Here is a 25,164-nt window from a genome sequence, read left to right as displayed (position 1 = left end):
TGAGCAGCAGAGGTGAAGATTTCTTGACATTTACACCACAAACACTGCATTATACATTTCCCATAATGCACTTGGATAAAGAATGTTTGTTTCTTTTTGTCTAAGAGTAGAAAAGAGAAGCACACATCCAGCACAACGGCCTCTGATCAGACCAGAGCTTCTGATTGGATGATCATCAATTACTCCACTTTGTCCCGCCTCTGCCTGCTCTTTTATATAGTCATGATTGACTGTCAGGCACGATCCCAGCTCGGCTCTGATTGGCCAATACTGTGGCTGTTAGTGAGGTCTGATTGGCCAACCGGGCATAGAGTTGGGACCGGAGGAATCTTGGATAGCTGTCGGTCTCCATTAGGCTGAAAATCTGATCCTGGGCCAGCTGGAAGGAAGTAAGGTTAACACCAAGATGCAGGCTTTGATTGGTCAGTTCTCTGACAGATGAGTCCACATTGACCTAGACACACAAGGAGGTGAGGTTACAAGACAAGTCAGAGGATCAGTCACATAACAGACAGACAGACAGATTTCTACCTGTCTTGCTGCACTGGTAGAAATGAACTCGTCAAAGATTTTCTCAGCTCTGGCAGCCATCTTGTTGAGGGGGTGTATTCTTTTAAATCTCTCCACAGCCAACCAGAAATCCAGGTTCTCATCACTAAACTCTGACCTCAGAAAGTGACGAAACACTGCCAGACCATCTGACCAATGAGAAGAGAGCAGGTCGATTTTTCAGCCAATAGTTAAACTCCCCTCACTATTGGTTAAACACAAACAGGAATTAGATGAGCTTACACTGATTGGACAATAGAGCCTCGAGACTCTCCGCCCACCTCAGCACTTCCACAGGAGACGGTCTGAAAAAACAAAACACCACAGATAGTGAATCCCCCGTGGACCGTGTTGAAAACAGACAATAATCGCATAGGAATCAGCTGGATTTGGCAGTGATGACTTCAACCATTTGATGGTTCAGACCTGGTTTTAGATTAGGATGTTCAGGTCTGAACATCTAGACCTGGTTTTAGATTAGGATGTTTAGGTCTAAAGTATAATTATTTGTATTTCCTTGATAAGGGTCTCAAAAGTATAATTGTACTGAAGCGTCTTGTATTACCGGTTGTTTTTCAGAGCCTTCTCCAAACTGTTACCGTGGAAACGGGTACAGTTTTTTCGTCGGTGTAGAAATGACAGGCGACTCCGAACATCAGCCGCTCTGAAGAGATAAAAACAACAAGTCAAAAAGGCAGGACAGGATAGGACGGGACAACAACAGTGAGTGTGTTTACATACAGACTCTTGGTCTTCTTCCTCAGGTGAAGGTTTCTGAACTCTGAGTCCTGAACAAACAAAACAGCAGACAGTCAGATTCTGCCTGGTTCTTTCAAACTCAACCTGAATGTGTAGACTTTATAGCAGTATGTTCCCTCTGCTGTTCTCTACTTGTCTTTATTCATTTCTACTTTTCTCTGGACCTCCAGAACTCTAGTTCCCAACACAGTGATCTCATTCAGGTTTCTAATGCTCTATACTTACATCTTCTGGTTTCCCCTGCTTTGGTCTGGTCTTTTCTGGTTTGTACAGCATTATCCTAATCTCTTCTGGTTTCTACTGCACTGGTCTGGTATGTTCTGAATTCCATTGCTTTATCCAAATAAGTGATATTGTGATTCTTTTTGGTTTCTACTGCTCATTAATGGTCTGTTCTGGTTAGTTTTGTTTTATAATGCTCTGGACTCATCTGTCCTGGTCAGAGCCCGGTCGGTTGTTTCTAATACTCTGTCCCAGTATGATCTTATTTCTGCTGCTCTATCCTTGAATGATCAGGTTTCTACTACTCTGTCCCAGGATGTTGTACATTTCTACAACTCTGACGTGGACTTCACTTGTCTTTCCTGCCAATGTCTGGTCTATTCTGGTTCATACTGCTCTATTACAGTATATACAGCCTTTAAATGTACTGATCTGACCTGCTCTGGTTTCGCCTGCTCTATCATGGTTTGTTCTGGTTCCCACTGTTCTGTCGTTGATCTGGTTTTGACTGGTTTATCTTGGAATGATCTGATTGCTGCTATTATGGTTTGTTCTGTCTCTACATCACTCTCCTGGTATTGTTCTGCTTTCAACTCTCCCAATATTTTCTGTGTTCTATTGCTCTGTATTCGTCTATCCTTGTCTGTCCTTGTCCATAATTGACTCAACTGGTCTCTACCTTGGTGCCATTTAGCAGCAGCAGCATGTGGTGCAGAGAACCCCCCTCCTTGGTCAGCTGTTTCCTCAGAGTGTGTGGGGAGGGTGGTAATGGTTTGGCACATGGACCAAGGTTAGCGTCAAAGGTCATAGTGCGGGTGAGTTGGTGGATGGTGCTGTCAGAGAGGAAGCGGGGCGATCGGGGCTCCTGAAGCAAAGAACCCTCAGAGAGCGAGCGCTGCAGAACTGAGCAAATATCAATCAATTAATCAACCAGACAGGAAAAAGGAACCCAAGACAAAAAATAGATTTTAGCGACTAAAATCTATGCCAGCAATCTTGAATATTTTCTAATTATTTTTTGCCTCTTCCAACTGAAAAAATACATTTGTGTAAATGTCTAAACCGTTCAACACAAACCAAAACCCATTTATAAAATTACAGATTTAAAATTGTGTGTGTTATTTTGTGGCTTTAGTGTTTTAAGCCTGTTGTTCAGAAGTGACACAAACTTACCAAACAAGGCAGCAGAAGACCAATAGCTCCGTGTGATCTGACTTTCTCTACACTTTATAATCATTCAGCACTTACTGCCTGTCCTGTACAACCTCATACAACCAGGATTTTAAACTGTGATTTATCTATTTACTGAAGATGACTATGACCTGAATGAGTGAGAACCTTCACAGACATCTTTATCTATTCAGCTTTTTTCAGTGACTTCTTTACTAGTCACTAAGAGTGAATTCCAATTCCTTGCTTAACCCTCAATCTTAATCCTCAATCTCAAAAATGTGCGCTCCCTCTAGTGCAAGTGCTGTCCCGATTCTCAGAAAAATTAAGTTGAGGGGCAAGTTTAAGGGCTGTATCGCGCCCCTCAATATTGAGATTTTCCGAGACCACCCTTGGGAGCAAGGGCTACCCAGAATGCATTGCATGTTTTCACATAAGAAAGATGGCGTCGAAGGCAGCGAAGCGAGTGCGATACAAATTAAGTATTTTCTTTGTTAATAGAGATATAAAAATTATGAAAACCATTGTATTATCTTAGTTTAGGCCCATTTTATGGATTACTTACGTCATTGTTGCGTAACGTTTATTTTTATTTTACAATCTTTTGTCAATAGCCGGCCAGTGCGCACACGCGATCGTTTGCTATCGTTTACTTTTCAATAAGCCGTGGTGTGTGGTAACTGTCAGCTGAATATGTCCGTGGTTGTGGTATTTGTATGAGTATCATCTTATAACTAACTGACAACCTAATAACTTGACTGAAATAAAATAATAAATAAATAATCGTGACGTAAATGTGTTCTTCTTCTTCTTCTTTGGAGTTGACAGACTGGACGCAGCTTTCACGTTTTTCTGCCCCCCACAGTCTGAAGACGTATCTGCATTTAAGGGGTGTCCCATTTCTAAGTGACAAAATAACCCTCAACACTTGGTTTTGAGGGCCAGTTAAGATAAGGGTTGAGGGTTAAGATAGGAATTGGAATTGGCCCTTAATCTTATTTCACTTGTTCAGTTATAGGTTTACAACACACTGACCTGCAGGTCTGTAGGAGGTTGGAAATTCCTCAGCACTTCCTCCCTCTTCCTCCTCATATTCATCGCTCTCTTCCTCTTCCTTCATGTTGAAGTGTTGCGGGCTAAACTGGTGACGCCGTCCCCACACAACTCCCACGTTCTCTGATGTTTCTGAGGCACTCTCCCCCTCACCCTGCTGCCTCTCCTCCACCTCGTCCTCCTCCTCTTGCTTCCTCCTCTTCCTCCTCTCCTCTTCGTCTGCTCTCCCCTTCTCCTTCCAGACTGGACTCCGCAGAGTAAAAGAGGATGAGGAAGATGGTGGAGGAGGGAGATGAGATAATGCCGTAATGTTCCTGGGGTGAGATGAGGAGGACGAGGTGGTGTATGGGGAAAGAGAGGAGAAGGGGGGAGGAGGAGGGGGAGTGGAGGAGGAGCAAGGGGAGTTTGAGGCGTAAGGAGAGGGCGACGAAGGTCCGAGATCATTTCGAGGGGAGGCGTAGCAGGAGTGCGGGTGAAGCAGGGGAGGATCAGGAGAGGAGGGACGATACAGGAGGTCAGAGTGTCCAAGAGAGAGAAGGCCAAAGTCTGAGGGGAGGTCTGAGTGCTAAGGAGGAGGAAAAAAGAAGGAGAGTTTGTGTTAATACAAGTCTCACAGGCCTTCTTTACAAATTTGCAATAAAATGTGTTTTCTGTGATCGTATTACAATCAAATAGTCCCTGACCACTTGTAAGTACAGGTGTAAAAATACACCCGAGGACGGATTGTTATCCGATCTGCCAAACCACTTCAGGAGGTGGTCGGAGACACTTTGTGACCACATTGTCACGGTGTGACCAATATCGAATAGCAATTGGATTGGATGATGCAGGTGTAAATGCATGTGAATAAACACTATCCAATAACAGAAAAGGCATTCAAATGCCAGGTATAAAGGGAGGCCACATGTGTGGAGTTGCTCTGCAGTCACATGTATGCAGTGATGGCTTTAAGTGTATGGCTGATCACTAATTTTGAATTTATCACACATTGCCGAACTGCACATTTTGTTTTTTTAAGACAGTGTTTACCTAACAGTGGTGTACACCACCAATAGCCAAAGTCTGCAGGCATCTCCACTGTCAAGCATTAAAGTGACGCCTACAAGAACACATGAGTGCTCTGTTAAACCTGTCCTCTACCTGATGGCCGTGTGCACTCTCTGTGGAAATCAGCTGGTGATGGATGTTTTCGTGGAGACAGAGACGGACTCTGATTTTCTGCTCGACGCTGAAAGACTCCAGACTGAAGATGCATCGGCAACACGTCTGGGAGGTCTGCACAATGTAGATGTGGAGCGACTGCGATGACACTGAACACAACAGCACAAAAAAAAAAACTTAAATGCAACAATCAGATTACACACAAAAACAACAGCTCTAAGAGGTCTGAACAAAACAATAACAAGAACAAATAATACCCTCTCTGAGATGCAGAGTGTTCAGAAACAGTGGACTCTGTAGGACGTTGCAGCGTCCAACCTCATCCTCTCTGGTCAACAGCAGCAGGTCATTGTAGATCAACACTGTCACCTGACACACACACACACACTCACTTTGAACATGTAGAACACACACTATAGGACATTGTACCAGTTTCTAGCATTGTTGTCTTGTTTGTTTCAAACAAAGTTGCTACAAATGGCCATGACAGAAACTGCCCACCATCATGCGCTAGGCGACACATACAGATGAGTTATGTAAATAAATGTTTGAGTTAATCTGTGATGAACTCATCATCCACAGTACCATGGATGTGACTTTTACATACAGGAAACATACAAGTGTTATTTAAGAAGTAAGTATGTCAACGTGATCTCTGACTTCTGTCAGAATCCACCAGACGTATCATTTTTAAAGAAAACATGAAACTACAACACTGCAGATTCCCAGAACCTCTTCACTCGTGTGCGTGTGTGTGTGTGTGTGTGTGTGTGTGTGTGTGTGTGTGTGTGTGTGTGTGTGTGTGTGTGTGTTTGTGTGCATGTGTGCGTGCGTGCGTGTGTGTGTGTGTGTGTGTGCATGTGTGCGTGTGTGCGTGTGCGTGTGCGTGTGTGTGTGTCAGCAGTATTATCAATATGATCCATTTCAGTGAAACTTATCCTCAGAGGTCACTGAGTCCTTCAGGATCAGGTTCAGTCGGGATCAATAATCCTAAACTCGGCTCAGTGTCTTATCAGGATTTCTAAGCAGTGCTGTGAGTAGCAGTGTTAGCATTTAGTAATACTTTTAACAAATCTTTCGCAGTAATGTGATGGTGTGGTCACAATGAGGGTGACAATGTCAATGCAAATACGCATCAGTAGTGCTGGGTGACAAAGACATAAAGAAAACTTTACAACATCAAACAACAAACAAATCTCAGCAAATCTCTCTTGATTCAATCGAGAGCTCTCTTTGAGAGGCAGAACTTCAGTATATATATTATAGTATATTGCAGTCGTTGGCATAATTGGTGGTGGTACTTCGCACATTTGCACTACTGTTACCTTTGCGGGCAGCAGGTCCGCCTGGTGAAGAATCATTTCCTCTGACATTAGCAAGGTTCTCTCAGGGCTGCACAGATCCAGAGGCTAAAATCAACAAGACCAACAGCAGACTCTGAAACTCTGGTTCAATTGAAAAGTTCCACACAGAAACTAAAGGCCATTGCTTTTAACATGGCGACTTTAGTATTAGTCATGGGTCAATTTAAAGGTTAAAGGTTCTGACCTGAACAAAGATGGGGAAGATGACGGTTTTAGGTGCCACTGAGATACTGAGACTTTCATAAGCAGAGCAGGGCAGATGTGACTGGACGATGGTACAGTTCTGGTAGTTGCCATAGTTAGTGGGCATGGCTGCAGAGGAGGAGGAGGATAGAGGCGGGGGCAGGGTGGAGGTGTGGCTGGTGAACGATTGTCGTGATGATCCAGGTCGAGGGTCACGGAGAAGATTCTGACCTCTGCTGGGGTGAGTCTGGTATAGACGACCTAGTGATGAATTATATAAATATTACAATTTAGTAAATATACTCGTCAAAATTACGAATTAGCGATATTAAGACCAGGGAACATACCAATCGTTCCATTCCTGTCTTGATAAATTGGGTGGAGTTGCTGAAAAAGACACAAAACATATGGAATGTGTCCAATCAAATCAACACAGATGTGTGTTTCTACAGTGATTATTATTGCTTTGTTCTATGTTAGGATCTGAGGTTATACATAAGGTTTGTGCTCTCGATTTTTTCTCACTTTTGATCTGGGCTAAAATGAGAAAGAAAAACTTTAAACGATGCATATGTTCTAGTTCAGCTGATGGATTCAAGGTAAGGTTGCAGGCTGGATAAATTCTTATACAGTACGTTGTGAAATGTTTTATGTTTGTAATGGTAAATTCATTGTCTTTGTTTCAGAGCTACAGCTGCCCAACATCCCTTTCCTAACACAAGAGGACAAGATACCAGGTCCTTTAGTGTATTCCAATTAGGATGTCTAGACTCAACTTGCATCTAAATACAACATTCTGCAGGGGAGTCGACTCCAATACCTGCAATAGAGAAGGTGGTGTGAAAGCATGGCCTGGAGGGGCAGACCCTTCCCAGACAAAGAGATCTGGAAGGGATGTTCCCCAGGTATAAATGTTGAGGGCTCACTATGCTCTGGGTCTTTCTCCAGCTACGAAAAACTGTGTAGATTGACCTTTTCTTTGCAAAGAAAATAAAACCTTGTCGGCCGACAGAAGTCTCTATTTCATTCTTCACCAGCAGCAGAGAATTTCCACATGTTCTAAAAATGTAATTTAACATGAATCTAAACTGTATCAGATCGGTTGTATTATAAATAAAAACTTAATATAATAATCTGAAAAACCACTGGAACTGTGGTTCTGGTGAAAGATTCCATGCTTGTTGGTCAGGCAAAAGATGGCCTACTTCAGATGAAGGTTTCAAAATGTGTTCTCAGCCAATTGTTCAAATAGTAGTTCAGATTAAGTGTTCTACCTAAAGACCTAAGTCAGAGTAGAAGTTCTCAAAATATATATCTTGTTCAGTTCTACAATTCATGTGTTCATTTGAGATAATGTAATTTAATTAACACATTAAAAAGAATATATAGGACCTGAAAGCTCAGGCTTTGACAGGCGTGACATTCACCCTGCTGTTAGTTGATCCTACATCATGTCACTTTTTATAATATAAAAAGTTTTACAAGTATTACAGGTAATGTTCCACATCACTTTAAGGGCTATGTGATATGCTGTGGACCTGTAGACTCCACCAACTGAAACTCACCTGTCCTCCTGAAGAGACAGGTGACAGGATGATGTAATTGTCTCCATTTGATGATGTCACTCGTGTTCCTTTTAGCGTGGTGGTGCGGCGGGAGTATTCAGCTACATCCCTCGCCTCCTCCTCCTCTTCCTCCTCCCCCTCCTCCTGTTCATCCTGCTCCTCCTTTCTGTCCCTCCACAGAGAACCTAGAGCAGCCAAACTGGATCGAACCACGGAGCCCTGACCCCGTCTGCGGCCATGTTTGCTGTGGGTGGGGTGAGGCAGCAGCTTCCTGCCGGTTATCTGGGAAACAGAGGACTGTTAGCTTCACTGTATACCAGGTGAACTCACCTGTCAAACGACAAAGACCAAGCAATAGTAGTCATGTCCTTTTCATCAATTACAGCTGTGAAATCACAATGTGACAACACCCTACCAGTTACTCACTGTGTTGTTTGTTAATGGTTGAAGCAAAGTTTCACATCCTGACCTTAGGTCAGGTAAACCTCTCCATACGACCAACACAATCTGAGATGGACAGCTCCTGCAGAGGCACACATATAGTTTTATTATACTTATTTGGAAAGGTTTTGTTGTCAAACTGAGTATTCAGAGAGATGGTGTGAGAGGTGGGCTTTACCTAATGGCGTGGGCAAGTTCGACACACTTCCAAGTTTCTACAGGAAGTCCGTTCAGCTGCAAGACAGAGTCTCCCTGACAGAGTCCAGACTGATAAGCAGGACCTCCTGTGAACAGAGAAGAGACATTTGACTGAGTTGTGTGGCATCACAAGAACCAGTGACTTCACCCAGCCAATCAAAGAAGGTCTCAATCCATGTGACCTGGATACTGATGACTCAGCAGATACTGGTCCTGAGGAGGGAAAGTGCAACTCCTGCTCCTTGTTTTCAGATGTTTATTTGTTATTTCAGCTGTACATTTACGTATGTTGCGTGACTTTCTCACCGGGGTCGACGGCTTGGACTTTGACAGGACAGTCGGAGCAGATTGTAAATCCAAACCCGTCGGTTCCTCGGATAATGTTCACCTGGACAGAACAGAGTCAGTGCAGACTGTGAGCCAAACACATGGATGTTGATGAGTACGTGCATGTGTGATCTCTATAACAGAACAGAGATGGGCTCAGTTAACATCCCCACAGTGTCTGAATACTCAGTTGCTGTGTCCAAAGACAGGAGCTGCATCTGCATAATAGACAGTCTGGTCTATGGAAGATTTCACAATCACGTCACCAAGTGCAGGTAATGATTGATTTTAAGATAACTTCACTTGATTGTAACCCATCCATCCATCCATTATCTACCGCTTTATCCTCCACAGGAGGGTCGCGGGGGGTGCTGTGCCTATCTCAGCTGACATAGGGTGATAGGCGGGGTACACCATGGACAGTTCTCCAGTCCATCACAGGACCACATATAGAGACAAACAACCATTCACTCTCACTCTCATACCTACTCAATTTAGACCAATTCACCTAATCCCCAAATCTGCATGTTTTTGGACTGTGGGAGGAAGCCGGAGAACCTGGAGAAAACCCCCACACACACAGGGAGGTCGAACCCAGGGAACCCTGGAAGGAGAGAGCGCTAACCACTACACCAACCGTGGGCCCTTGATTGTAACCAATATTATATTTAATTTAAATATATAATTAAATATTTGACGAAACTCTATCTTGCACATGACTTAAAACAAGGTTCTCACAACATTACCATTTGAATGCCAAGCATATATCGTCCCAAACGTGCCAAACACAGTTGAGTTCAAGTCTGGTAATTCCACTTAAAAGTGAATACTTCTGACCTTGGTCTCTTTGTTTGCAGCCCTCTTTTTAAAAAAATACTATATCTGGTGCATAGTTAATCATGAGATAGGTTAGCTTGAGAGGTTTGTACCCATAGTGTTCTTAATTGCTCAGAGATAAACGGTTGAATTTGTCACATATGAAATGGACAGCAAACAAACTTATTGTTTCTCCGTGTTTAAATCAGCCGTCAATAGCTCCTCGTTGCTACCAGAGTTTGGTGTTTAATGATTAGAATGAACTTCATGCAGGTTCTGTGCCTATAGCCTGTGAGAGGTGTGTTGTCTGGACTGTGGCCTGCTGCTCTCGGTTTTATGTTGACTGAGTCGGGGTGTTTGTGTCAGATCCAGACTGGAGGTCAGTGTGGGTGCTGGTTTCCATGACTCTGTAAACACCGACACTCTGAAGGAAAAGGTCGACTCTCTTGAGAGTATTTTCTCCACAAAAGAAGTTTAATGTCCCCGAGTTCAGACTGACAGGCTGATATTAAAACTTCTGTAGGGAAACCCGGACCCCCATCTGAGCATGATGAGGCGAACTCTGGGGTGAAGGTATTTGAACAAGACACAACTCTGTGTTTGTGTTTCCCTGCAGAATCAGTCCTAATATTTCAACACTCCATCAGACCATGTTCATGGTCCTGATACAGGGTTAGTTTCCTGGTCCTGGAGAACTAAGCAACAGTAATAAAGACAAACTGACACAAAACTAAAAACAAAACAAGATCCAACCAAGGAAGAACCAGCTAGGTGAGGACATTTCACTTTTACTCTGAACAGCAGACAATAATGGACCCCGCTTCAAACACACACACACACACACACTCTTCTCCTGTCTGATGCCATTTTTCAACAGATCCTTCAACTTTAATCTGTGTGTGAATTATTGATTCGCCTGTCACACACAGGAACAGTCATACATCACACACCGTTGTTTTAAACATAAGGATATGAAACATTTATCTAAACAGCTGGACTAGAAACTATTCCTCTCTCAGAGAGAGAGAGAAGCCGAAAATGGTTATGACTATTAAACATTTATCCAACCAGCTGGACTGGAAACACACTTTCTTACAAAACCACACACAGAGAAAACTCTGGAGGATTTGCTGGGAAATGACAGGCGGTCACCGACATCACACTGAGCAGCCAATCACACAGGCTCAGAGGCGAGTCTAGAGTCTGTAGGGGCCCTAAGCAAAAATTCCCAGGGGGCCCTTCCAACCAGTGTTCATCACCATTATGTTATAAATAATCTGACACCAACGAAAAACATATGAGTTCAAATTTTTTTCGAAATGAATGAAATACCATGGAGAAACCTTGTAATTAAAAAGTATGTGTAACTATAAATGTAAAGAACAATAAAATACTGTAAATAACTGAACAAAAACATATATAAACTGAGTAAAAAAGATATGCATTACACTGTAAATAATCCTCTTCATTTTCTAACTTGCAGAACGATAACTTCACACAGGTTAAAGTGAGGTGGGGCCCCTTTAGGGAGGTTTCCTACCGAGATGTCATTGTAAATCTTCCATTGTTTTTAAGGGAGACTGGGATGTGGCTGCTCACTGCACATTTCAGTAAAAACAGCCCTCAGACTCCGAGTGTCGGGGGGCCCCCTATCAGCTCGGGGCCCCAAGCAGTTGCCTGCCTTGCCTGTTCACAAGCTGCGCCTCTGCACAGGCTGCACATTTCCTGCTGTTTTGCTTCTACTAGAACTGTGTTTAGTTGTACTGTGCTGAGATCAGTTTTTCAGTGAATATGAGCAGAAATGCCTGTCACACCTGACTACGTTTAAAAAAAAACACAAAAAAAACTGTAAGTACTGACAAACATGTGACTTGGTTCTACTCAAGTCTACCAGGTTCTTCTTTGTTTGCTTTTTTTGACTGAGATTTCATTTAAAGAGATAGTTCCCATTTTTTGAAGTGTAGTTGTATGGTGTACTGACATATGGTCAAGACTGACTGCACTGTGTGCACCCCCTGCACTGAGAACCAGATTGATAGACTGGTGTTTGCTTCTACTGTAAACATGGCTGCCAGTGGGGACACAAGAAGAATCCATTTTTAGCAACTTACTAAAAGGCTCACCTGATACAATATATATAAACATATTCTTAAAATGTCCTAAACTTAAGCAACTGGGTTTATTGGATTTAAAGACCTTTTCATCTCAATATAAACTTTCATCCTAATCTTTTCACACACACACACATACATACACACACAAAACACACACCTGAGGCAGGTTCTGTCCGATGCAAACTCGGCACAGTCGGTGAATGGTGTGCATGGCCACAGATCAGGTTGTTGGTTCAAATCCTGTAGACCTGCCGTCCGGCTAATCCCTCTACAGGACCAGAGTCTGACAAACTAGCCCGTTTACAAAAAAGAAAAGAAAAAGCAAGCTCTATTCCAAGTCCGTATTTAGAAATGTAAATAGATTCACACAGACTTCACAAACTCTAAGGTTCTGGTACCATCTGAAGACCTGTTTTCAGATTTAAAGAACCAGATCAAAGCCAAATTTCCAAAAAACAAGATTGGCCCTAGTCCAAACCAAACCATATCTAATTTAGGTCTTAACTTCACAAGCCAGAGCCGAGTCCAGTTTAAATACACAAATCCATGTCAAACCCAGTGCTGGATGTCTAAAAGACACACCAGGTGAAATCCTAATTCAGATTTAAAGAAGGAGACACAATTCTGATCTGATCCAGACAAAGTCCAAAACAAGTCCACATTTAGAACAGGGACTAGATCAGACCCTGGTCCAGCAGGAGTGTGTGAAAATTCATACTGATCTGCATGTTAGAGCAGTATGTATGTGTGTGTGTGAGAACCAACAGTGTGAAGAATAGCAGGAAACACACACACACAAAGTGACTCACAAAAACACTGGATGTATCCCTGCGATAAGACACACACTTCCTGAACACACACATGCACGTACACATTCACACACCTCCCCTCCGTGCGATCCTGAATGTCATTCAGGATTTTTTTACTCTTTATACTCTGAAGCTACTCCCCATAGACCTGATGTGTAGATCTTCACATGATATGACTCACCCTAAATTACAGCAGTAACTTACCAACACAATCAAGGTGAGCTGAGATTACAGAAACTCTGAGAAATCTGGTCTCTAAACAAGGTACTGATTTTCAGTTTAAATTTATCTCTCAAAACACAAAATATTCACAGAAAGATATGAGCACCTTCATAATTATTAAACATTTAACAGAGGTGGGGGACTTGACTCATGTGATTTGACACAAGTTTGACTTAAAGGGACACTGTGTAGTATTTATGGGTTTATATAACCCAAGATCCACTTTTTTATACATATTATGTGCTCCTGCATTGTCTAGTCGCTGTATAATAGTTTCATTTTCGTAGTGTTTCAAAAAGTCATGTAAAATAACATGGTCGCGGGCCGCGGTTGCATAGCCACTGTTAGCAGCGAGATGCCATGTTTCTACCGGAGCCTGTAAGGACAAACGCGAGAGAACAAATCAAGCGTCTCTTTACTTGTAGCTGAAGTCCCGCCTCCACTCTCTCCGCTTCGTCTGCTACGGCCGCAGTAGCTCGCCCTCTCCCTCGCCTCACGAACCTCATCAGCTGACACAGAGAAAGACAACGAGGACGACATTTGACCAGCTGCGGATACCGTAGCGCTCAGGGAAGGGAGGGGGTGAGCAGATTTTGTAAATTTCAGCCTCTCCTCTAGATGGCCCTATAAACTACTTACTTAACCTTTAAGCAAATTTGAGGACTTGAGACTTGCTTGATTAATGTTGGTAAAAGCCTCAACTTGACTTAGACTTGAGTAAAATGACTTGAAATTAGATCTTGCTTAATCTAATCGTACAACCAGTGATTATTTTCTTGAAAAAAGGACAGATTTCCCATCATGCACTGCTACATTTCCACATCAAAGCCTGACCTACAATCATCTATTTCATACAGAGCCTCAGACATGACATGGGGGGGTGGGGGGGGGAGTATTGATTTGTGTGCACAAAATATTAATTCGTAGTCACAAAATACTAATTTGTTCCCATGAAATATAGGTAAAACATGCACACGCATAATGTTAATATATTACTGCACAAGCAAAGCAAGCGAATATCGCACTTCCTGTTTCTTTGTGTGATGCAATCTACATACTGCCACCTACTGGGCTGGAATATGAACAACACTATTTATCCCAACTGCACAGCTCAGAAAAATCAGAGATCAAAAGTATAATTTAAACTTAACAGTAAAGATAAACAGTTAGATTTTAGAGTTACTGTTACAATTTGTTTTTGAAACACAGAAAACATTAGGTGTCTGCTTTTGCGGCCTTGTGTACAAACCTGGCAACCGAGCAACACCAACATCACTAAGTTCAATATCATTCAACACTTCCAATCCCACAAAGGAAGGTAAGACAGGAAGTCAGGTTTAAGCTAACGCTAGTTAATGTCTTGGTGGGTTTTAACCTAATTTAATTTCCATGGCTATTGTATAATACAGTGTTTATGTTACTGATAAAAATGTTGCAGTTCAAAATGACTTTTTAGCATATTCAAATGTGGAATATCTGGGGAATCATCTTCTTCTTCTAAAGTCATACAACATGACTTGTAACTTGCTTGATTTAAAGCAGAGACTCAACTTGATTCTTGCCAGAATGACTTCGGACTTGCTTGAAACCTGAAGGTTACGACTTAACTCCCATCTCTGATATCTACAGTTACAGTACACAAGGGCAGGGGACAGGCATTCAGCAAACTATTGCATAAGCATACACACTCAACACTCAATCTCTCAGGGTATGAATATTATGAATGTCTTCCCTTCCTTTCCCCTCTCTCTTTGTGTGTGCTCATCTTGCAGGTTGCAGGATCCAGATCCATTATCGAGGCTACGACTATTATTATTATTATCATACATGTCACCACCATGGCCCTGCGATGGACTGGCGAACACTCCAGGGTGTAAGGCGCCTATCGCCCTATATCAGCTGAGATTGGCACAGAGCACCCCCCCCCCCCCCCCCCCCCCACACACACACACACACACACACACACACACACACACACACACACACACACACACACAACCCTACGGTTGCAGGATCCAAATCCAGTTTCGAGGCTACTACTACTTTCTGCTGCCACCAGCAAACGGTATGAGGTCACGACGGAAACGAGGACTCCGTCATCCCCAAGTCTCTGACCACAACAGCCTTCGCTACAGGCTGTGACAAACCCAGTGATCCAGATGGATGCTGGCATTTAAAGACGTTTTACTCTGTATTCTTTGTAATTGTGTATTGTATGTTTTGGGTAACATCTACTGCACGTCTGTCCGTCCAGGGAGTGGATCCCTCACCTGTGGTTTTCCCTAAGGTTTCTACCTCTTTCTTTTTCCCTGTTACTAGGGTTTTTTTCCCTGGTAGTTTTTCTTTACCCTGGTCGAGGGTCTAAGGACAGAGATGTGACAAACTGTGTTTTGTAATTGTGGCCTATAGCTACTGCATTAAGACAAAACAAAAGTAACAAAGTCAAATTAAGAGACAACAAACTGTCTGCTTTTTCGAGTGTTGAAATTAAAACAGTTTGGGGAATTTTTACAGTAATTTCAAAGACCTTTTCCCTGCAACATTTTATCCGAATGAAGCCAAAATGAATAATGTTTGGAATAAAGACAGGAAAGAAAAATACAAACACTAACACTAGCCCACATCCATGTGTAGTCCTGTACATCCATCAAGAGGACCAATCTATTTCAGGCCTTGGAATCGAGGCCATGTTTCACTTAAGGACTTAAGGGGCAAATGAGTTGTGTCCTCACAAAAACAGCAAAACAAATGTGAGTATGTGTGTGTATGTGTCACTGTGTGTGACATTGTGTGAACAGCAGAAGCAGCTTCACTCCATAATTCATCACACGTGAATCTTTGATGAGTTTTTAAAGAAAAGCACTCAAACACAAACAGCATGTGATCTCGATCGGTAAATCTGTCTCTGAACTGACAGAGATTTCAGAGTTTTAGACAAACTGGCTCAATGACAGTTCTGATTCTGTTTGGTAAGGATGAACCAGTGAATACCAAACCTGTGCCATTATCGATGGACCTGAGTCCTAGACCCAAGTCCAGATCAGGACTTGTACAACCAACGTCAAGTCTTAAATCAAGTAAATCTCACCTCAGTTCTTTGCCACATGTCATCATTGGCGTATGGAGTAAGGCCTTAAAGTCTCTTATATTTGAAATCGAGTGTGAAAACTATCTGCTATTAAAGGTGCCATATGTAAGAATGTGGCCAAAAACGGTTACTACATTCAAATTCAAAATACCGAGGTCTTTTAGGTTTCGTTTTCTGAAGTAACTGGCAACCCGTGGTTGCTCGGCAGCTGAGGCTCTACTGACTGCAATGATTGGTAGACGGTGGTAGGTGGCGCCACATGCCAAAACATGATTTCAAAACATAAACATGATTTGCAGTCTGCAAAATATTTTTTTTAATGCAAATATTTTGGCTGTACTGTTGTTGTTGGTGAGTTCAATTTGTTATATGAACATTATTCCTCAGTCTCTGTGACAAATTAGGAGGATTTTATGGCCAGTTGCTTTAGATTTATTACAAAATGCACCTTTAAAACTACTTCAATACACAAATTAAAAGTACACATTTGAGACGTGTTACAAACTACTGCATTACTTTTGGGGTAACAAAAACAAAAATCAGTGCTTTAGACAGTAACATGAGTTGTGGTGAAGGCAACAGTAGGACGTACTGTATAACGATTATTTCATCAAATCCCAGCTCACTTCAAATAGAATAAAAAGGAGTACATACAGGAGTAGATTTTTGTTTCACGCACCCGTGGCTGCAGACTCACCATCAGTTGATGGTTGCTGCTGTTGCCTTGATTTGAAAGGTGCTGGTTGGCGTTGCTGTACAGCGTGGAGACACGGCTGCTGTTGTCAGTTTTCGTTGGACCAGAGCTGTAGATGGACTTTGAAGGGTCAAAACTGTAGGTCCCACTGCTGTTGGTCAGATTCTTGAGTCCAGTGGTGGCAGCTTTGCAGTTTGACAGACTGGTTGCAGCGGCAGTGGCAGTAGTGGTGATGCAGTTCAGGTCACTATCGGGAGGGGAATCTGGAGTCCTCCTGAGGTCCGCTGCAAGTAGATAACCATCATCATCATCATCATTACCTGCTGCATCGTCCCAAGACCATGCCACATTCTTCCAGAACATCTTCAGTGTCCTCAGATGCGAAGATGCCAGGATCGACTAGACGAGAAGAGCTAACCAAACAAGGCGAGACTGGGGGTTCTGTTTCTTAGCTGAACCTGAAGTGTCTCAAGTGTTTCCTGAAAGTTTTAAATTGTCCTTGACTGAGAAACAATGGGGTGAAGAGTCAACATTCAGAAAATATCAAGAAGAAAAGACGCCTACGATGTGGTTCTGTTGGCCAAAAAGCAGTCAGCTTTCACTTAATCCTCTAACCTACATAATGTCCACACAGATTTCACTCTGTAGGACAAATTCAGACACGCTTTCATTCAATTCTTATCTCCAGTCAGATGTAAAGACAGCTCATCTGAAGAAAAGTCCTCGTCAGGTCCTCGATGTGGTCTGTGCATGGTCCTAGCTGATGAAGCCCTGATAAACTGACCAAGTACAAGTACCGCTCTGTATTACACAGTCATAGTAGCCAGTATACTATGAAGTGCTGCAGATGAGACGTCCTCTGTCCTGCCCACCCTCTCTCCTTTCTGTCTGGTTGACCGGGACGAACGACAGTAAGAACTCAGTGTGATGTCAGAGGGGGTGAGGGGGGGGGGGGTCAGGGGCAAGTGGAGAATGATGGAGTCAGGGATGGGGGGAGTTGAGAAAGGTATTGTGAGGGTCACATGGTTACCAGGCAGCTTCTCATTGTCATGGTAACCATGTGGACCCCTGGGGAGAATGAGAGAGGGAGAGCGAGAGAGCAGGAGTCACTTTTAGTTTACATCTGCTCCTCACTCGGCCCTCTCTCTACTCATCACTATAAATAGACAAAACATATGGGACATTGTGTGTGTGTGTGTGTGTGTGTGTGTGTGTGTGTGTGTGTGTGTGTGTGTGTGTGTGTGTGTGTGTGTGTGTGTGTGTGTGTGTGTGTGTGTGTGTGTGTCAGCAGCTGCACTTCTAATCATTAGCAAACTAAAGGCGCCGTTCTATGGTTTTCTGAGAGTTTCACACAGCACGTTAGACACGCCCCTTCACTGTCCACTTCTAAAACCCATTTTTACTCTTTGGCTTTCGACCCAGTATGAGACATTGTTTTTTTAATCTTTTTTTATAGTTTTATTGTATGGCCTGTTTATTTGTGTTGGACTGGATTGGATTGCTGTTCACTGAGTACTAATTGTGTTGGATTTTTCATTAGTTTCAGTTTTTACTATTTTCTGTTTTTTAAATGAGTTAGTTTTAATTAGTTTTTAGAGCAGGTTTGGTAGTTTTTATTGGTTATTATTTTTTGTAAATGCTTAATTTTCGTTTAGTTTTTATTAGTTTGAGTATTTTGTAATATGGAGTATTTGCCAGGTGCAAGATTCAAAAAGTTCATAATATTTATTGTGTCATAATAACCCAACAAAAGATGCCATTTACCAGACACAGATACCAGAATCAAATAACTACACTACAGTCTACACACCAAAGTAATCTGAAGTGCAAAATGTGCATAATGCTGCTAAGGTTGGATGCAGTTAGTGTGCAATTAGGTAAAAAAAAAATAGCCAACAGACTAAAGACACATAAACGACAACATAAATGATCAGAAAATAATCAGGAAGTTATCATAATTGTGCAAAATAACCATCAACACAAAAATAATGCTGCATCACACGGGTTAAAAACTAAACTCACCACAGAATGTTGCTACCTTCTCCAGGTCCTCCCCTGGCTTTCTCATTGGTCTGTTATGCTGTGATGTCACTCTCAGGTGTTTGCTCAGTCCAAACTCCTCCCCCAGCAGGTAGAACCAACCAGTGACGAGCTACATCACAGGGAGAGTGCAGACAACACGTCAGACATTCCTTTCCGACATGTACAATTTTTATAAACAAAACAACAAATCGCAGTCCAAGTTTCTGTTGTCTGACCTCAGAGGACAAGATTAGAGAACCAATCCCAAAACTCATACAGCCAATCAGCTGCCTGCACCTGAAAGGAGACACAGTTAAGATGGGCGATCGTTGTTGAACTGGATGAAAACATATTACAGTTTTTCTCCATTGGTTTGGCTCATTTCTTGAAACCAAAATGACATACTCAAAACTCTAAGATCGTTTGGCACAACAGTCTTACAGTTCAGCACAACACAACTGGATGGTTCAGCACAACACCATGGTTCACCTGCAAAACCTCATATCTCTCCCAAATCAGTTCATTTATGTGTCAAAACTAAATTTCTTTCTCATATAAATAGTCAGTGCCCCCAAAATCCATGGTCCCTTTGGCATTGTGTAAGCACTACAAGTCAAAATGTTTAGATGTTTTGTCACTGTGGCAGAGGACCATTGAAATATCCCTCATGTCCACCTCTCAGTCTTAGCCCAGTCCTTCATTGACTATGGTTACTGTACTAGTTTGTTTTGTCCAGCTCACAGAATACAATTGTGTGGAATAATGATTTTTTTTTTAGGATTTTATGGTAAGAGTACCATCCAAGGTTTGACATCACACATTGCACTCATAAACTAAACTAACTTCCATACATCAGCATAAAAATATATATAGTATATATACAATATACTGTCACATAAACGCATAAACAAAATAAAGCTGGAGATTCAAAACTAACATTGCTTGAGTACACTTCTGTCCTCACCCTCCTGGCCATCCATACGCTGCTGTCTGTCTGGCCACAGATTCTCGTTCACATCACAGAGTATATTCTCCATTGTGATGCAATGAAGAAACAGTGTGCATGTCACAACCATCCCCTGCACTGATCTCCTGTAATATCATCACATGGAGCAGGGACCTCTGATTTTGAGCCTGATGCTCATACACTTTCTCCTGCCAAGCAGAGAAAAACTCCTCAATAGGACTGAGGAAAGGAGAGTAAGGTGGTAGAAACACCATGACCATCCTTGGATGAGTAGTGAACCAGGCCCTGATGAGCAGGGCCATGGAGGAAATTCACATTGTCCCACACAAGTGCATACTTTGGTAGGTGAGGCCTGACCAGTCCTCTCATTTTCATTGCTCAAATCAGAATGAAGGTGGTCCAAGAAAATGAGGAGCTTCTGTGTAACTGAGGTCAAGGTCAGGTGAAAATAGAACTTGGCTAACAAAGGAGGAGTTTCACACATGACAGATCAGATCAAAGAATGTGTCAATTATGATACATTTATCAAATGTTCCAAGAGATTCATATATGGTATGGTATTATATTCTTGACTAATTTTGACAATTGAACAGACTATTGTGCAAGTGATGACTTACACAATGAAATGATGCTGACATGTTTTGCAGAGAACAACCATTAGACTGAGACTGAGACAATCAGTTTAGATCAACAAGATCTATTCACTTGGAAACTGTGCTAAATGAAGGCTAACTGTGCTAACTGTGGGCTACAAGTACTTAATCATTTGCAAAGATGTACTAAGACAATTTGATAAATGAATGAGAAATGCAATTCTGTTGTGGATAACTGCGAAGTGGTTTGGAGATTTGTCCATGTAGTTTTGAGAATGTAATTTCTGTTTCAAGAAATGAGCCAAACCAATGGAGAAAAACTGTAATAAACCTATAAGAACGATGTGTTTACTGACCTGCTGTCGGTCCGTTTTCTGAACACGGACACTAACAACCTGCCGAGGTAGAGGTCATCACCAACACGCCTGAAACACACAGGACATATGGGTTACACATGCACATGTGCCTGTGTGTGCATGTTAGTGCGTGTCTTGCTCACAGTGTGAAGTTGTGGTCATATTGTGGGTTCCTATTATCCAGAACAGTTTGAGTCTTCATCCTGATGTTATGGTCGAGGTCAGAGGTCACTGTAAGCTTAAACAACAAACCAAACAGGATTCATCTGAAACTGATGTTGAGGAAATTCTCTTCTGCTGGTAAAGAATAAAGTAGAGACTTCTGCCGGCCGACAAGGTTTTATTTTCTTTGCAAAGAAAAGGTCAGTCAACACATGAGTGGTCGAAGCTGAAGAAAGACCCAGAGCATGGCAAGTGCTAAACTTTTATACCTAAGGAACACCCATCTCACATCCCTTTGTCTGTTGCAGGGGTCTGCCCAGCCAGGCCGTGCTTTCACACCCTTTTGTGTATTGCAGGTATCGGAGCTGACCTCCCCACAGAGGTATCATGTAGGATGTTGTATTTAGGTGCAACGTTGAGTCTAGACATCCTTATTTGAATACACAAAAGCACCTGGTATCTTATGTTAGGAAAGGGGTGTTGGGCAGCTCTAGCTCTGAGACAAAGATATTGAATTTGCCATTACACTGGTGACTGACATCATCAGCACCATCACATCACCATAATATCATCATCATCTTCATCAAACTGTGCCTGCACCTTCACGTATGAGTCACACAGCTTCTGGCATTTTCCCATCAGTCCTCGGGCCTCGTGGACTAAAGACAGAAAAAAGTAAAAAGAGTCAAACTTGACTTTAACTGTGGGGGGAAGAGGAGCAGGAGGTTTAGTTATGGTTTGTAAAAATTAGGCGAGGTTGTGTTGGTCCTCTGGAACAGCATATGGGATAGAGCATAATGTAATAATTTATATTATAAAGGACCCTAGAAAATCCACAACTACCTCTGGGGTTCATTCAAGGACCTTAAATACCTCATCATGCACCTGTGGTTTTGCAATGGCTGTAAGCTGTGGTATGCAAAGAAAAATACTCTGCTGCCTCCTGCTGGTTCATTGGCAAACTACTGTCCAGTCTTCTCAAAAAATCAAACAATTTGTATTTTAATGATTCCAGCAACATATAAAGGAATATGTTGATTTTAGTCAATAATTAACTTTGAACACCATGGCTGTACTATGACTATAAGATATGGTCTCTTTCTGCAGGACTTACTTTGAATGAAGAGCTGTCCCACCTCCGGAGTGATTGACAGCCGTAACCGACCTAGAAAAAAAAATTGTTTAAATTTCTAACTTTAAAAAAGTAGTTCAGATATCTTTTTTTGAAGTATGGTTGAATGCAGCTATGTTTAGATCACCAGGCTAAAGTGATTCATATCCATTTTTGGCAAGACTGTGTGGACACAGAGATCTGATCATCATCAATACAATTTTCAAATCCAGATCTGCATCATAGTATGTGGTCCTAGATCAGATACAGTATGTGGTGACAACAGTTATATCAGATTCCATGTGGAAAGGATGTTCACATAACATCAGATGCAACACAAATCTGATATGTGATAAATCAGAAGTTAATGGAACCTAGTTGCCAGTGGAGACACAATGAAAAACTGATTTTTGATACCTTTTGTCTACTGCTGCAGTTTGATGAATGATCCCTTAAAACCATTGTCACTGTTGACCTGATCAATATGAATGGATGGATGGAGAATGAACAAACCTCTCCCTCTAAACGCAGACGGGTGGATCTTCCTTCTTCTCCTGGTCCTGGTCTCTGGTCTCCTGCCCTTTCCTGTCATGGGCTCTGGATTGATGATTCTCTCACACCTCCTTCTGCTGGTCCTGTTTTCTGAGGCCTGATCTATGGACAGGCCTGCAGTCTTCTGAGTGCCTGCTGAAGACCTGGACCTGACCTAGTGCAGACCACATGAGTTCAGTGCAAAGTTTAGGTCAGGACTGGGATTTGACACAGTGACACAGTCTCTCTCTCTCTAACAAACCTCAGATCTGGAAACGGTTGTCCTGCTCTGCTGCAACTGGCTTGGTTTCCTTTTTATCTCTGTGAATCCTGATTCAATCTGGTCTGTTGTGATTAAACCCTGGACCAGTTCAGAGCTTCTGAACACCACAGTCTGGACTGAGGTCTTGATTCTTGCTTTCCTAATGAGGGCCTCTCGCACCTCAGGTCTGCTGGACAAGATCTCACTTCCAGATCTAAATCCGGATCTATCTTGATTCTCAGATAATCCAGTGCTTACTTTTTTCCCTTTGATGGGTCCAGTCTGTGAAAACCTGCACAGAGAAACAGAAGCCTGAATCATCAGTAGCCAATAGTCAATCTGATCTCCATGGGATAATAATGTGAATTAGGGAAATTATCAGTTTAATTATTTAATAATCATGAACTTGAAAAGTCTTAAAATCTAAGTTTGTATGACTAAATCACAGCAAAATATTAAAAAAAAAACATAAGTAGCGTTTCAACTCCTGCATGACAATTTTAAAGGTGAAGTAAGTAGTTTATAGTGACATCTAGAGGAGAGGCTGAAATTTACAACAAAGAACTGCTCCTCTGCTCACCCCCTCCCTTCCCTGAGCGGTACGGTATCCTCAGCCGGTCAAATTTCGTCCTCGTCGTCTTTCTCCGTGTCAGCAGATGAGGCCGTAGCAGACGAAGCGGAGAGAGTGGAGGCGGGACTTCCGCTACAAGTAAAGTGTCGCTTGATTTGTTCTCTCGCGTTTGTCCTTACAGGCTCCGGAAGAAACATGGTGTCTCGCTGCTAACAGTGGCTATGCAACCGCGGCCCGCAACCATGTTTTTTTACATGACTTTTTGAAACACTACGAAAATGAAACTAAAAATATTATACAGCGACTAGACAATGCAGGAGCACATAATATGTATAAAAAAGTGGCTTTTGGATTATATAAACCCATAAATACTACACAGTGTCCCTTTAAGTCATGGATGTGATTCTATTGGAAAAATTAATCTAATAATAATATAAAACAACGTTAACATATTATTCAAACATTACTGACTTTAGCTGGCATACATTTTATAAAATGCGCTTGCTTTTAGCTAACTGTTTAAAATCAGCTTTTCGTGGTGTGCAAATCACAGTCTGCTCTGACTGTGTCAATATCTCATACTACACTAAAAAAAAACACACTTTCACAATGTGTCCACTGTTCTCACCGCCTGTTTTCTATCCTCCAGTTCCTCTGCATATCTTCTAGATCCCTGTTCTCCTTCCAGTCTTCTCCTGGTCGCCTCCTCTTCATCTCTTGCTCTTCTGTGCACCTCCTCTTACAGGCTGCAGGCTGCAGCTGATGGGGAAATCCACCACTGGACCTATCAGAAGAGAACAGTTGTTATATTTATGATCGATGCAGTTTGTAAAACCTGTGCACCTGTTTTTAGAAAGAAAATATCAAATCGGTAGTTGATTTATATTTACAATAGCAACATGTTGAATGTTAATTAACTTTATTGTCCATTTTAAGTGAAAGTAAATATAATAGAACTGAAAATGAAAGTGACAAAATGTTTTAGCTGTTGTTTTAAAGTGTACGACAGTAAAGGAACTGGGTGAGACATGAGGCAGCAGCTCATCACACTGATGAGAGCTAATGAGCAGGATTAACAGATTACACACACACACACAGTGTCCGTCAGTTTAGATTCTTCTGAGGTTTGACCACAGATTTCACGAAGAACTCATTCCGCTGCTGTGGTTAAACATGGGGGATGTGAGAGGCTCCGGTGACCCTGACAACACCACCTCCAACCATCAGAATTGTCATTCTTTCTCTAGGTTTCTAGGTTAACAATTCCTCTGAAACTTTCCACGCATTCACTTCCAGATAGAAAAATGCACCTCTTCTCAGACATCCCAAAAAATACTGTTTTTTCATTTTAAAGTTACCATTTGTTTCAGGTGCTTGCTAATTATTGTACTGTGTGTTGTGGTGTGCTGTATATGCACAATGCTGTGTTCCCTATCATTGTATTTCATCTTTGTTAATGCTGAATGTTTTCTATGGTTTTATTGTGATGTACATTTACTCCACCTGTGTTTAACTTTTATAAACAGATGTAAAGATTAGTGTCTAAGGATCAAAATCTATCCACTTGTTTAATTCTGATAAAGATGAACATTTACTTTAAAGTCTGTAACACACTGAATGTTTCTGTCATCCACTGTATTTCTTGTACAATTTCTTTAAAAAAAAAGGTTTGGTCTATGTTTTCTTGATAAATTAGAGAACACATCATCTGAAACATGGATATAAACTCATAATCTCAGTTTCAATCTGATTTATAATACAAAACACATGAATCTGAACTCAACAGTGTCATCATACATTTGTAATGAAGATTCACACTGACCTTTTCCTACTGCATCGAGACACAGCCTCCAT

General features: G+C 41.9%; 1 protein-coding gene across 1 annotated transcript; it reads right to left on the bottom strand.

The window, feature by feature from the left end:
• Nucleotides 1-220: 220 nt before the first annotated feature.
• Nucleotides 221-25,164, bottom strand: LOC310939791 (regulator of G-protein signaling 3-like; the record flags this gene model as incomplete). Its single annotated transcript, XM_083904635.1, has 26 exons — nt 221-454; nt 532-698; nt 793-854; nt 1,115-1,213; nt 1,291-1,337; nt 2,210-2,433; nt 3,736-4,318; nt 4,894-5,063; nt 5,172-5,283; nt 6,240-6,323; nt 6,463-6,722; nt 6,809-6,848; nt 8,027-8,308; nt 8,453-8,549; nt 8,646-8,751; nt 8,972-9,053; nt 12,080-12,142; nt 16,739-17,134; nt 18,774-18,887; nt 18,994-19,054; nt 20,674-20,742; nt 21,392-21,494; nt 22,460-22,652; nt 22,740-23,031; nt 23,939-24,094; nt 25,133-25,164. The coding sequence occupies 26 exons, from the start codon at nt 25,162-25,164 to the stop codon at nt 221-223; spliced, it is 4,128 nt and encodes a 1,375-aa protein (XP_083760761.1).

This window comes from Microchirus variegatus, assembly GCF_963457635.1.
Source record: "Microchirus variegatus genome assembly, chromosome: 18".
Taxonomy (NCBI): domain Eukaryota; kingdom Metazoa; phylum Chordata; class Actinopteri; order Pleuronectiformes; family Soleidae; genus Microchirus; species Microchirus variegatus.
Note: the sequence above shows the minus strand (reverse complement) of the source record. Positions and strands in the feature narration are given on the sequence as shown.